The following is a 15,120-nucleotide window of genomic DNA, read 5'->3' on the forward strand; positions in this document are numbered from 1 at the left end:
CCTATGGCTTCGGTACCAGCCCCAGTCCCCGTATCTGTATCTGTCCTGCTCTGACTACCCTCTGTGATCCCAGAGTTGTAAGATGAAATAAATCCTTCCCTCCCCAAGTTGCTTTTATCACAACAGTAGAAACGATAAGAAATGATTCAATCTTAGAGACGAAGAGACATCTCAGGGGGGAATAAAGCCCCTCACTCAAGAGTTCGGGGAGTCAGAGAACATTCTGAGGTTCCTACCAACCCGACTGAGGGGCGTGGTCTCAGTGGGCGTGGCTTCCGGACAGTCCCCTGCAAGTTGCTGACTGGTCTGAGCAACTCTAGTCTGGACGCGACCATGGAGCCCGTGCCACTGCAGGACTTCGTGAGCCGCCTGGACCCCGCCTCCCTTCCGCGGGTGCTGCGGGTCTGCTCGGGAGTCTACTTTGAGGGTGAGCGGACTCTGGGTGGAAGGAGCCAGGCATGATGTAATCCCATGGGATTACATGCCTGTAATCCCAACACTGAGGAGCTGAGGCAGGAGGATTGGCACGAGTTCGAGGTTAGACTGGCCTATAAAAGTAATTCCAGGTCGGTCTGGGCTCGAGTGAGACCCTGAGGAATTTGGGGGTTGAATTCGGAAGGTGCTACTCGCTGGAAGTTTATGAATCCGCACCAAAAGACTCCACCTCCCTGCGCTTCAGCTTTTGTCCCGCGGGTGATGAGAAGTCCTGAGTTTAACAGAGACATTCTTTTAACTGAGGTTGCTGGGTAATTCTAACAGAAACTGGGTAGCAGCTAGGCAGGGACAACCTGAACAGCCTAGGAAATCTTGTCTCAAGCAACAAGAATAATTATAACATAAATGGATAAATAATTGAATGGGGATCACTCGTTCATTGTGTCAGGCAGGCACTAGGGTGCTTACTATAGTTATTGGGTTTTTATTTTATTTTATTTATTTATTTATTTTGGTTTTGTTTTGAGAGGATCTTGTTTTGTAGCCCAGGCTGGCTTCACATTTACAACGATGATCTGTCTGCCTCTCCCTGAACTTGCGGTGCCTGGTTCACTGTTCCTTTTTCTTTCTCTCTCCCTCCCTCCGTCCTCTTATCTTCTCTCAGGGCTCTGAGCTGCCACCGCCGACATTTATTCCAGTTCATTATTTAAGCGCCAGATCAGCCCTACTGCTCCGTGCTCTTGCCTCCCGGCTCCCTGTTCCTCTGCTGGATTCTCAGTTGAAATGGTCCCCCCCTCCCCCAAACCCCACCAGGGAGCCTTCCCGCTTTTGCCTGCACATTTACTCCTTGCCCACGGCTTTCCCCAACTCATAGCAGAGAAGAGATGGACATATCAGGACACAGCCACCAGTTACTGACCAAGTGGCAAATCACCAGGGGCTGACCACTTGGGTAAGGGAGGGAGGAAAAGGGACTCGAATTCGAGACACAGATGTGAGACACACCAGGCTGCTCTGTGGAGGGCAGAGGAGAAAGTGGAGGGAGATGCTGAGATTCAGGGCTCCTCCCTCAAAGAATGAGCTTCTCATGGATGCCTGCTTCATCCTGCTCCCTGGAGTGAGGGAACCAGGCTCTGCCACGGCAGCTGCCAGCAAAGTGTTCTGATGGCCAAGTGGGTTGTAGACCGAGGAGGACCACACAAGGGCCACCACAGTGAGTCGCCGGTCCATCGGAATCTGATGGGTCCCTGAAATAGGGCTCTGGGAGTCTGGTCATTCTTTCTCCAGCTCAGGACATCCTCCCAGCCCCTCTTGCTTACCTGTGTCACAATACCTGAATTTCCTCATCTGCTCTGACCTGGGGTGGTGGGAAAGTGGAAGAACTTGGGGTGACGTGAGGACAGACGGATGTCACAGAATGTTGGTATGCAAATGAGGTTACTTGGAGGGTGGATGACCATACCGGCAAGGTGTGGTGGAATTCTTGACCAAATGGAAGAACAGTTTGGGAGGTAAATACCCTGGACTTGATACCCCAACTTCTGCCTCCTGCTACCTTCATGTCTTCTTCCTCCCACCGCCACATTACCAGCCCTGCTGCAGATGGGACCCTGGTGCCATCTTACACCCTAGACTAACACTCTGGCTAGTTCTGAGTAAGATCCTTAGCCTTTTTTTTTTTTTTTTTGGTTTAAGACAAGTTCTTCTTGTGTAGCCCAGACTTCTCCAAACTAAGAGTTCTGGAGTTCTGGGGTTGGCTGGGCAGTGGTGGCGCACAACTTTAATCCCAGCACTTGGGAGGCAGAGGCAGGCAGATTTCTGAGTTCGAGGCCAGCCTGGTCTACACAGTGAGTTCTAGGACAGCCAGGGCTACACAGAGAAACCCTGCCTCAAAAACCAAAAAAAAAAAAAAAAAGAGAGTTCTGGGGTTACAGATGTGCATCACCATAGCTGGCCTTCTGAGCCTTTGTTTGTTTATTTATTTATTTATTTATTTATTTATTGTTGGGGTCGTGCATGTGTCACAGTATGCATGTAAAGGTCACAGAACTTTTGTCTTTTTTTTGTTTTCTTCCACCATATGGGACTTGGGGAGTAAAAATACCTGACGATGATATCTTGCTGGCTCTTTTTTGTTATTTTTGGGCAGAATTCCAAAACAGAAACCTGGAATTCCCTATTTAACTTCATTGGAGGAGCTGGTGCCACCTCTCTGAGCTGTCACTTTTAGGAATGAGAAACTGCTGTTGCTGTTTATTTAGAAAAGGGAAACTGCTGGCCCGTTCCCGGAAGGGCAGTCACGCGTCTTCAGGGCAGTGAAGCGTCAGTGACACTTAGCACAGGGCCAGGTATATATAACTCCGTGGCTAACAAGCTTTTCTGCCGCAAGGTCCGCCTCTGACCAACTCTGTGTGCACTTTCCTGAGGAGTTAGGGTGAGGTTTCACATCAGTTTCTCTCGACCCTGTGAACTTTCCCTGGGAGAGGGGCTCCAGGTGGACTCAAGGTCCTGCCACTTGCAGTTTCCCATCCTCTGGCGCTGGACACGGACCCTGGGCACACAGCACTGTGAGATCTCTACTGCTTATCTTCCTGTGTTCTCCGCAGCCTTACCTTAGTTAGCACTTTGCATCACGCAAGTGATTGCTGGACTTGGCGGTGGCGCTCAGAGCCTCAATCTCTTCTACATCTTCTTAAAAGCAACTCCCTAGACTGGTGGGCTGGCCGGTGGGCGGGCGAGCTAGGTAGGCGGAGCGTGGGGGGCATGGTTGCTGCCAATCCTGACAACCTGAATCCAATCCCTGGGTCCCACACAGGGAAGGAAAGAACTGACTCCCAAGAGTTGTGCTGACGTCCACACCCGTGCTGTGGAATGCATTCAAGATAAACAGGATTTTCAAAACAAAAGCTAAAAGCGGGACGTAGCTCAGTTGGTACGATGCTCCTCTAGCATGCATGACACCCTGGATTTGATTCCTGATACTGCGAAGAATTCGGCACGGTGGCATACGCCTGCCATCCTAGCATTCTGGAGGTAGAGGCAGAAGGGTCCAGCCGTTCAACGTTGTCCTTAGTAGAAAGACTTCCAGGACAAGCTGAACTACAGGAGAGCTGCTGAGAGAGAGAGAGAGAGAGAGAGAGAGAGAGAGAGAGAGAGAGAGACCAGCAAGCCTGCAGCCCACTGCTCACTACTCTGAAGCAGAAAGCAGGGTGTGGGAAGAGCTAGGTGCCCGCCTGCCTTGAGTCTGATTTTGTAATTATAATACGGGAGTTGGGAGTCACCAGCTAGTTCCTGCTTCATGGGTGGAATCTACCCCCAGAGGCTGCAAGGATGCTGAAAGGGACCAGCGCAGATTATGCACTCCAGGAGAGCCGGGAGAAAGGGCACCATCAGGCCTGCTGTGGTCAGTTGAGACTGAGTAAACTGTCTGAGGCTAAAGGCAAGGAAGAAGCCTGAGGCTACAGCTGGGGGCGGGGCTAGAATACTTCCGTGTGTTTGAAACCCAGTCCAGTCCCCAGTACTTCCAAGTATAAAAATATGGCAGCAGGGACAGCTGAGTAGAGTTTGTACGGAAGAGGGCACAGGCCACCCAGGCCTTTGCCGGAAGGAGAAACTGAGTCTGTGTCTCCACAGGCTCCGTCTATGAGCTCTTTGGGAATGAGTGTTGCCTCTCCACGGGGGACCTAATCAAAGTCACCCATGTCCACCTCCAGAAGGTTGTGTGCGAGTGCGCAGCGACGGGTCAGACGCTGGAGCTCAATCCTAATTTCACAGGTAAGGCTTGCACCTCTGCCTCCCCTGGTACCCTAGCATCCTGTAGGTGTATCTTAAGTCACTTGTGGGTAGGCTTGCCACTCTCAGCAGCACAACCACCCCTCTGACTTTGCATATGAAGGTGACATATCTACCGTTATGTAGCCACAAGGCCAAGGGCATATTCAGAGGGCATCCCTGAGGATGCCCTAAATCTGGCTTGTCCCAGCCTTCTTCTCATCACATCTGCCTCTAGGTCTTCAGGTTTTGGTCTTTGTGTTTGCTCACACATTCACTCATCAAACGTCTACTGACGACACCCACGTGTCCTATGGGGAGCTAGGTGTGTGGACTCAGGATGAACTAGGCCCTTTTGGAGTGACAGTGAGCAAAGACAAGGGCCCATGAGGCAGGGTGGGGTGGGTCTATAGAGGCATGAGCAAGAGAGCCAGCTAAGGGAGTGTGGCATGTCCCCATTTGATGTCCGAGAAACCCCGGGGGAAGCAGCTGTGGAGGCACATGCCTGGATTCTAACATAGGAGAAGTAAAGACTGACGACTGGGAAGTCATGGCCATCTTTAACTTCATATTGAGTTGGTCTAGGATGCAGGGGACACCATCTCTAAAAGGGTCAGGGACTAAAGACGCAGCTCAGTTGGTAGGTGCTTCCCTAGCATGCATGAAGTGCTGGGTCCCATCCTCAGCACCGCATAATCCAGCTGTGGGTGGGCGCATGCCTGTAATCTAAGGGAGGTGGAAGTAGGAGGAGCCGGAGGAGGTCTCATGCCTGGGAGGTATCAGCAGCACAGCCGGGCAATGCAGCCACCGCCAAGCCGATGATCTGAGTTCACTTCCTGGCACCTACATGGAAGGAGTGACTCCTACGAGTAGTCCTCTGGGTTCCACACATGTGCTGTAGCATACACATGCATGCGTACACTAAGTAAACGTGATTGATTTTACTTTATTGGTACAAGGTATCAAAGTATAGCCTTGGTTAGATTAGATTAGGCTGGCCTCAAACTCATAATGATCTGCCTCCTGAGTTCTGGGACTTAAAGGTGTGCACTGCCTGGCTTAAATGTGATTTTTTTTTTTTAACTTAAAGAAAAATGAAAACTCTCTTTGGAGAGCTGGAGCAATGGCTCAGTGGTTAAGAACATTGGTTGCTCTTCCAGAGGACTCAGGCTCAATTTTTGGTACCTACATGGCAGCTCACAACTGTCTGCAACTCCAGTTCCAGGGGATCTGACAGTCTCACACAGACATACATGCAGACAAAACACTAATGCACATGAAATAAAAGTATATAAATTGAAGAAAAAAAAGATCTTTTTGGCCGGGCGGTGGTGGCGCATGCCTTTAATCCCAGCACTCGGGAGGCAGAGGCAGGCGGATTTCTGAGTTCGAGGCCAGCCTGGTCTACATAATGAGTTCCAGGACAGCCAGGGCTACACAGAGAAACCCTGTCTCAAAAAAACCAAAAAAACCAAAAAAACCAAAAAAAACCAAAAAAAAAAAAAAAAAAAAAGATCTTTTTGGATTTCAATGCCAGCCTAAGATCCATGAGACCTTGTCACGAAAACCAGCAAGCAAGCAAGCCACACAGATAATATAAGAGGGGATTCAGTTATTACAAAACAGGAGGTGTGTTATTTGTGGCTGGGAGACTTTGTAGGTGGAAAGCCTGATACTGGTGGCCTCAGCTTCCTCCTCTATTGGGAGCCCTTGGACTTGATGTGAGCTTTGAGGAGGTAGCAGAGGAGAGGAGAGGCTAGCACAGAGCAGGCGCATTCTGAACGCACATGTGTGTACACACAGATGCACACACGTGCATGCTTCCAACGGGCAGCCGGACGTGAACAGAAGCTGACCTCTTAGGCTGGACTGACACACTTTTTTCTTGTGAACCTGTTCAGGAGCCTGGGGCTTTTCAGATATTCAAATGAGGCATTTCCTCCTGTGCTTTGAAGGCTCTGTTTTTCTATAGAAGACCTTCCAATTCTCAAATACCTGCAACTAGATCCAACAGCCATACATACATAAACATACAGGTCCATCGCCCACACAGAGGTGCACATACGGGTCCACACCTGCACACACACACACACATGGGTGTGTAGACATGTTTCCTTAGGATGCTTTGACTGTAGACTGCGGGTGTGGCACCTCTTTCCAGATACCATTTCCCTTAGCGAACATTTGCTCGCAGAACCACTCAGAGGGTAGTGATCAAAGTCACGGGACTTAGTTTCGATACCATGGTATTGTCTAACCCACAGCTTAAATCTGAAGTCCATCAACCATCCTGTGGATGCCAGGCAGCGCTCCCACCGCCACGAGCACAAACTCAGATAACAGACATTCTCTGTTTTCTGTGCCTTAGTCTGTTTCAGCTTGGGATGTGTCCTTAAACTTTCGTTTTCTCTTCATTTGGATTTTTTTTTTTTTTTAAGAATTCAGATCAACACTTTTTCCCCCCAGCACTGAGGTCTAGTTCAGGGCTTCTCTGGACAGTCAGCCTATCACTGAACTATATCCCGAGGTCCCAGACCAGTATTTCTGGAGGATGTCCTTCAGTCCAGGCTTTGTGACATTTCCTTGATTAGATTTGGGTAGTGACTTTTGGGACAGGAAACCAGTGTTTCCAGAAGTTGGGCAATTGGGCAGCCTGGTGGCAGAATGTCTGGAAGCGGCAGGAATGGCAGGAGAGCCTCAGTTTTGTCCTGGCAGAGAGACTGAGGGCCCCTGGACTAGGAGATCCTGGGGCTACAATTTGGGAGAAAGAGACAATGCTACCCCAAGATGGAAAGACAGACTAGGTGTATGGGCTTGGAGCTACAGGGGAGGTGTCTGAAGGAGAAAAATGGGTTGACTAAGTTAAAAACAGGAATTGGGAAAGCTCAGGAGTTGTGTGCGGCTGTGTGTATGTGCATGTGTGTATGTGTGTGTATGCGTGTGTGCATGCGTGTGTGTGTGTGTGTGTGTGTGTAGGAATGTGCCCTGATTCTGTCCCATGTCCCTTGTGTCATCATTTCTGCCCTCACTATTTGCACACTGTCATCCAGCCTCCATCTTTAAACCTTTCATCTACATGGCCAGATGCAGGCCTGTCCTTGACGCCTGTCCTGGGAGGGGTTCTGGCTGGGTTATCTGCAGAGCCTGTCCCCCCAGCACCCTCCCTCCACATTCTTCCTCCCTCTGTTGAATCCCACAGGCCTCTTCAGCCCACTCACCAGCCTGCAGAGCTACAGAACCCTGGAGGATCTCATCTCTGCCATGCCCCACTCCACACAGTGGCCCATTTACTTCAAGTCAACTCAGAGAATTGTCACCGAGACCAGGGTGGTGCCTGAGGACCAGCTCCTCAGACTTGAGGCGGTGGAAAGACATCATGGGACCCGCTATGCGCGCTGTGTCCAGGTCTCAAAGACCCAGGAGGTCATCCATCATCTGCTCCTTTCTCAGAAGGGACCCTTCTGGAGATGCAAACCCAGTGCTCCACAAACCCTGCTTCAGATCCTGCAGGACCCAGCTATGCAGGGCCTTACGCATAGCTGCTCCAGCCTACCCTGGGACTCTGTCATCCTAAAGCCCCAGTATGTTCTCCAAGCCATCATGCACAGTAAGTTACCTAGAGAGGCAGGAGTGGAGTGGCTGGGAACTGTACCCCCAACTCTGTGCATAGCCTGAGGGCTCCAGGTTGCTTACCCAGTGTCTGCAATGTAACAGAATACAGATGCCCAACAAAACTGGAAATGTGGTATAAAAAGAGATAAGAAAAAGGGATAACCACACCCAAGCTCCTCCATGCTTTGTCAAGTTTAGGTTCCATACCAGCTATATAGATGCTGTCTCAAAATTGAGAAACAAAACAATTAATTAATTAATTGATTGAAGTGGGGACAGCTCAGTGCATAAAAACACTTGCCGTGAAGATTGTCCTCTGATCTCCATGTCCCCTTTGGCATGTGCACACACACACATGCCAGTAATAAAATTTTTAAAAATTATTTTTAAAAGAAGCAGGGTTGCGATAGTGGCTCAGCAGGTAAAGTTGCTGCCACTACCATGCCCAAAGCTCATCCTAAATGGTGGAAGAGAAAACTGGCTTCTGCAGGTTGTTGTCCTTTGACAACTGTCCCTGTCCACTGTCACACCATGGCATAAACACATACCTATATATATATAGGTAGACAGACAAAAAGACACACAGCCATACAAAGAAACGAATAAATGTAAAAACAACAAGGTTTTAGAAATAGTAAAAATCAATAAAGGGAAACAGGGCCAGGCGGTGGTGACGCACGCCTTTAATCCCAGCACTTGGGAGGCAGAGGCAGGCGGATTTCTGAGTTCAAGGCCAGCCTGGTCTACAGAGTGAGTTCCAGGACAGCCAGGGCTACACAGAGAAACCCTGTCTCGAAAAACAAAAACAAAAACAAACAAAAGAGCCCAAAGCTTTTCAAATTAGTTATCTCCTGTTTAAAGATGGGTATCTCTGGCTTGATGAAGCAGATTTTATTCTGTTTATGGAGAAGAAAAGGAAATGGTCTTTTGGGTCACTCTTGAAGAGGCAGACACGAGGAGCTCCCGGTGTTCCTTTGCCTATCACTGGCATTTTTATTTTCTCTATCAGAATTCACACCATCCCTAACTTGGTCACTTTTTTCATCCTCAAAGTTTCAATTTAAGTGCATCACTCTGACTTCCCTCGATCCGGCAAACATGCACACCCCTTACGTTACCCGTCCGTAATGTTCTGACCTCCTCGTGGCCTCCTTAGCATGCTTTTTAATTTTTCCGATAGCATCTGATGTAGCCTGCCTAGCCTTGAACTCTTTCCTGACCGTCCTGACTCCATCTCCCAAGCTCTGAGACGGTAATGATACACCATCACACCTGGCCCATGTGTTTTTATTTTTAGTTTAATAAGGAGTTGTTCTTTAAAAAAAAAAAAAAAATGATTGGGCTGGGTGTGGTGGTGCACACCTTTAATCCCAGTGTTCAGGAGGCAGAGGCAGGAGGATCTCTGTGGGTTTGAGACCAGCTTGGTTTAGAAAGCAAATTCCAGGACAACCAGGACTGTTACACAGAGAAATCCTGCCTCAAAAAAAAAAAACCCAACAAAATAATAACAACAACAACAACAACAATTTTGTGTCTGGGTGTTTGGGTGCTTGGTGCCTATGGAGGCCAGAAAAGAATGTCACATCTCTCTAGAACTGGAGTTATATGTTTGGCGGCTCACAATCCCCTGGAACTCCAGCCTCTATAGGATCCAACTGCTCTGGCCTCTGTGATCACACCTATACACAGTTAAAAGTAATAAAGGCAAATTTACATTTTTTTTTTTTTTTTTTTTTTTTTTTTTTTTTTGGTTTTTCCAGACAGGGTTTCTCTGTGTAGCCCTGGCTGTCCTGGAACTCACTCTGTAGACCAGGCTGGCTTCGAACTCAGAAATCTGCCTGCCTCTGCCTCCCAAGTGCTGGGATTAAAGGCGTGCGCCACCACCGCCCGGCTGCAAATTTACATTCTTAAATTAAAATATTTTAAGTTAAAATTAAAAATAAATTTTAAAAAGACTGGGCTAAGAATCTATGTAGCAGGAAGAGGATGGTGGGAAAGGAGGAGTCAGAGCTGGGGTCGGGGCTGCGAGTGGGCGGTGTATGTGGGGCCCCTGAACTGCCTTCTCCCTCCAGTGCGCAGCAGCATCGTCAAGATCCCGTCTACTCTGGAGGTGGAGGTAGAAGACGTCACCGTCTCCTCCCGGGACATCCACTTCTTCAAACCATTGCTGCTGAGCGATGTGCTGGCCGGGGGAGGCCCCTTCCCTCTGTCCACGGAGATCCTGGAGGTTCCTGAGGGTCCTCCCATCTTCCTCAGCCCGTGGGTGAGCTTCCTACGCAAAGGCCAGAGGCTATGCATCTATGGTCCAGCCTCATCACCCTGGCGGGTCGTGGCCTCAAGCAAGAGCCGAAGAGTGCCCAGATACTTCATGCTCTCTGGGGCCTACCAGGGCAAGCTCAAGCGGAGGCCAAGGGAGTTCCCCACGGCCTATGACCTTTTGGGTGCTCTCCAGCCAGGTCGGCCCCTCCGGGTAGTGGCCACAAAAGACTGTGATGGGAACGAGGAAGAGAATCCTGACTTTTCTTTCTTGGCCGTGGGTGATCGTCTGGAGGTGCTGAGGTCAGGCCAGGTCTGTGGGACCAAAGGCCAGGACATAGATGTCTTGATATGTCAGCGGCTGGGTGAGCAGTCTGGGGAGGAAGAGGAGGACTTGGAAGAGGACTACGAGGAGGTAGAAGACAAAGAACAGATTCTGCTACCCCTCTACCTCTCTGGTAGCTTTGTGGAGGAGGTGAATGACAGCCGACGCTACAGCCTAGTGGATCTCACTGCCCAGTTCTCCCTGCCCTGTGAGGTCAAGGTGGTGGCCAAGGATACCCGTTACCCCACTGACCCTCTAGCCTCCTTCCCTGGCCTGCGGTTGGAGGAGAAGCTCACAGAGCCCTTTTTGGTGGTAAGCCTGGACTCCCAGCCAGAAATGTGTTTCGAGATCCCTCCCCGGTGGCTGAACCTGACTGTGGTGGAGGTTGAGGGACCACCAGCCCGGGTGGCTGGACCGCTGTCTGTCGCTACGGTGGAGGAACTGTCAGAAGCTTTTTACTACGACCTCCGGAAGCTGCCAGCCTCTGAGAACCAAGCTCCCCCACCCAGGCCCCCAAAGAGCCAGGGTATCAGTAAGAAGAAGCAGAGCATACAGAGCTGTAAGGAGGGCCTTGTAAAGGTATGGACAGACCCTCACGGGCAGGGAGGGGTCACCGGTTAGGCTCAGCCTGGGTCCTTCCCTTGCTTTTTGCCTGTGGTGATTCTCAGCTGTATTGAACTTGCAGCTCGCTAAGTTCTGTTCTTTGTACCAGTTATTGCCACTTGGGCCTCATAATTTCCTTTTGTTGTTGTTGTGGTGGTGGTGTTTTTTTTTTTTTTTTTTTTCGAGACAGGATTTCTCTGTGTAGCCCTGGCTGTCCTGAAACTTACTCTGTAGACCAGGCTGGCCTCGAACTCAGAAATCCGCCTGCCTCTGCCTCCCAAGTTCTGGGATTAAAGGCGAGCGCCACCACTGCCCGGCCAGGGCCTCATAATCTTAAAGCTGGTGTAATTACCAGTATTTTATGATTGGGAAAGTGAAGACTGAGTCTCTGACAGGCGTCTAAAGTCGGGGTTACTAAACAGAAGGCCTGACTTTGGGTATAGACATTCTGACTCCAAGTTCCTGGTACCTTTCCTCTCTGTTACCTTCTTGCCACTTCCCAGTAGAGCACTGTCTGTCCTTACCTAAACGTTTGCAGCCCTCCCCTCCTAGGACGGCCTCCTGACCTGGTTTGATTTATGTTGCTGTGATAAAATGCCCCCAACCAAAAGCAACTTAGAGGAAGAAGGATTTTAGTTCTCAATTCCAAGCTACAGTCGTTCACTGCAGGGAAGGCACAGAGGCAGGGGCTCAAGACAGCTGACCAGCCATGTTAAGAACAGAAAGATCGGGGTGCATGCATATGATCTAGATAATTCCTCATTACAAGACTCTGTCTGGGAAATTCTAGGTTGTGCTAAGTTAACAGTTAAAACTAACCTCCATAGCTCCTAAATCTTCAATGGCCCCACATGGCGTCAGGGTCCCTCATGAGTTAGTTGGCTGCAGCCTGGCATTCCTGGGCTGTCTCTCACCACTACTTCCTATTTCCCACTCCTGCCACAGGAAGGCTCTGGTCTGGTCTGTGGCAACATATTAGACCCACGGCTAGGACCTTTATTCTTCCTTCAGGCTCGGAAAGAGGTGAGGCCCTGACTCCTGGGCAGAGCTGGCCCGTTTACTTTGTCACCTCTCTGCTGTGTCCATAGCCATTTTCCAGTACCTGTCTCTCTTCCTAAAAAGAGAGCCAGGCAGGATATGGACCAGGGGAGGAGAGCAGGAATTCCACCTCTCCAAGGCTGGTGGGCACTGCTGAGTGAGCCAAGGGGGAATCAAAGATTGGAGAATGGGGATCCCGGCCTAGGCTACCTCTCTGAGCATCCACTTAGTGACTGACACGCTAGGACTGCGCCCATAAGCCCTTTAGTTACGTCCTGTTTGTTTATTATCATATGGTCAGGTACAGTGGATAAAACAACGAGTCCTTGAGTAGTTTCAGTTTCACGAGGGACTCTGTCCATGAGAAGCCTGACCCAGAAAAGCACACAGCAAGTTGTCACTGTAAGGCAACTCCGTCTCATCTCGTGGGCTCAGCAGCTGATTCTTGTACCTTTACCGCTTTCTAGTTTGCTTGTTTTTATCTTGCTCAGCCTCAAGCTGTAGAACCGAAGCAACCCTGCCCACAGCCTGAACTCAAGGCGAAGACCTTGGAATCCCTTCCCAAGGACAGATCAAATGTGTACAGCAAGATTTCTGTCCACAAGAAAGACCGCAAATCCAATCCCCAAACCCAGAATTCAGGTGAGTTTGGCCCATCAAAGCCATCTCCCATCTCTGATGGCTCTGCCCAGGTAATCCAATTATGGTCCTAGTTTGAGAGCCAAGCTTATATGGAGTGGGTCAGGTGGAAAGGTGTCTCTAGTCTTTCTCTGTAGACTCCAGACCTCAGTGATGCAATGAGTCCAGTCCTAGACATGATGTCTTCTGGACAAACAGGACAGTAAAATGGCCAGTGTTCAAGGAAAGTGAATTGTAGTTCTGAGCCACAGTCAGGCCAATTCCTTCCCTGTTCGGGGGATGAAACTGAAGCCGGGAAAGGAACTTGCCTAAAGACAAAGATTCTGAATGACCTGGACTTTCTTTTCTTCCGCAGTGCTGAGTATGAAACCCAAATCCACGAGCCCGCTCGGCAAGTACTCTACCACTGAGTCACATCTGCCTGACTCAGATGTGGATGACCACGACTATGAAGAAATTTGAGCACTTTCAGAAAAAGTCATCTAGGTGCTGGGGAAGCCACTCTTTCCAGCCGCCGCCGCACAGGGGATTAGGATACCAGCTATCTCTTGGAGGACCTAGGGCAAAGTCTCAAGGGACTTAGACTCTGATGGGCATGGGACTGACGCTATTCCTGCCTCTTTGAGTTCTAGGTTGGTTTGGTCCTAGAAAGTTGCATGTGACACCCTCAGCCTGAGAGCTTTGGTGTCCAGAGAAGCCATTCAGGTTCGGGCCCCTCCTATACCCATCGTTGTCCCAATGCTAGGCACAGAGAAGAATCAAAGGCCACCAGCTTCAGTGTTGCCTGCCACTCAGTAAACAGAACTCAGTCCTCACTGTGCCACCCAGTGTAGGTCACCTCCTTTGTCTGCTCTGCACGTCTGCAGTCCAGGCTCTGTGCCTGGGAATGGACACTATTCTCATGTTGGTAGAACCCAGCTCATGATCGGTACCCAGTAAATGGGCTTGAGTGACTAAATGTGGGCATCTGCCTCTAAGAATAAAATCCTAGGTAGGACTAGTTCTCCAAATCTGTTAGTGGAACTAAGAGAGCTAATTTACAAAGGTGGAGGGGTCTGGAGAGATGGCTCAGTGGTTAAGAGCATTTTGCTGCTCTTACAGAGGATAGAAGCTCAGTTCCCAGCACCTACAGCAGGTGGTTCACAACTGCCTAGAACACCTGCTTCTGGACTCTGTTCATGTGCACAACCTAGTCTCTACAACCCCCCACAATTAGACACAATTTAAACATTTAAAGCTGGGTTTGGTGGTGTACACCTTTAATCTCTGGAGGCAGAAGCAGGTGGGTATCTATGAATTCCAGGTCAGCCTAATCTATATATTTATTTATTAAACCAAGAAACTGGGAAGACCCAAAGTTGTAGAAATCTGGTAAGCCCTGGGTGGTGCTCTGAAACTGTTACAGAAAGCTCTTAGGTGACTGACTACCCAAGATCATCTCATGCTAAAGCCTCAGAATAAAAATGACACACACTTCTGTATGAGTGGCCATTTATTGTCGTCTGTGCACCAGGTCCTTTAGAAACCACACCCAAACCTTGAGCTCTGAGAGAAACTGCTGCCTGACTTTTAGATTAGGCAACAGGTTTAGTGACTGAAGGTCCAGGAGGTAGTGGTTGAGGAGGGCTCCAAAGGCAACAGTCTGGATTTAGGTTCCCAGCACACCATGGACCAGCTGATTTCAGCAGTTTGTTTTACTTTAGGCTTTAGTTTCATGACATCTAAACATTGATTTAAGGATTCAAGGATCAACTGAGATATTTACAAGGCATTTGGTACCTGTTCCTGGCATTCACTGTTAATCAACGTCACAAAGCTGTGTCTCCCTCCAGTTTCTGGTTTCCAAGCCTGTCATCTTATTGTGGAAATCACCGTTAAAAACAAAAACCCCCACTGGTTCCCTGGACTCTTCACAGGGTGGCGTAAATCTGTGTTCAGAGCTGGAGATAAGAGGACAAATACAAACTTTGCCCATGCAACTTCCAAGGTTGGTCTAGGTATGTATATCCTGGGAAATGTTAGAACTACAAGCTAGTGAAGCCACAGAATGTAGCCATAGGCCAGCAGAGAAGACAGGGAACAGATAAAAAGATACTGAGTTTACAGCTGTTTCGAGGCTGAGTCCAATTTGAGTCAGATTCTAGACACTGCTGTGTGTGCTCCTGTGTCTGCTCTCTGGGCTGCCTGGACCTGTCCTTGCAGGGCCCCTGACCTTTATACCTTGGAATGGAGTTCTCCAGGTGATTGCTACAGGCTGTTGGCCAGTTCCAACTTTGGGGACCTCATCCACCAGTTTCTACCCACCTCTCCCCAGAAGCCAATGTTCATTGTACTGGAAGATCCAGGGACAGACCCTAGAGAGAACCAATGCGCAAGATCTTGACAAAGTTCCTTCCTGGCTCTGAACTGCCAGAGGGTGGACCAGTAGTCAAGGTGTCTCT

The 15,120-nt window shown here is 49.4% G+C and overlaps 1 protein-coding gene across 3 annotated transcripts; it reads left to right on the forward strand.

The window, feature by feature from the left end:
* Positions 1-314: 314 nt before the first annotated feature.
* Themis2 (thymocyte selection associated family member 2) lies at positions 315-14,160 on the forward strand. 3 transcript variants are annotated; one of them, XM_034502879.2, is made up of 6 exons: positions 315-427; positions 4,069-4,209; positions 7,406-7,813; positions 9,891-10,978; positions 12,532-12,682; positions 13,035-14,160. In XM_034502879.2, the coding sequence occupies exons 1-6, from the start codon at positions 334-336 to the stop codon at positions 13,139-13,141; spliced, it is 1,989 nt and encodes a 662-aa protein (XP_034358770.1). In that variant the 5' UTR covers positions 315-333; the 3' UTR covers positions 13,142-14,160. The 3 variants fall into 3 exon arrangements, with proteins under 3 accessions (XP_034358770.1, XP_076790172.1, XP_076790173.1); XM_076934057.1 differs by lacking the exon at positions 315-427 and adding an exon at positions 2,735-2,869; XM_076934058.1 differs by lacking the exon at positions 315-427 and adding an exon at positions 3,244-3,468.
* Positions 14,161-15,120: the final 960 nt, after the last annotated feature.

The sequence above is a fragment of the Arvicanthis niloticus genome, chromosome 5 (genome assembly GCF_011762505.2).
Source record: "Arvicanthis niloticus isolate mArvNil1 chromosome 5, mArvNil1.pat.X, whole genome shotgun sequence".
NCBI lineage: Eukaryota > Metazoa > Chordata > Mammalia > Rodentia > Muridae > Arvicanthis > Arvicanthis niloticus.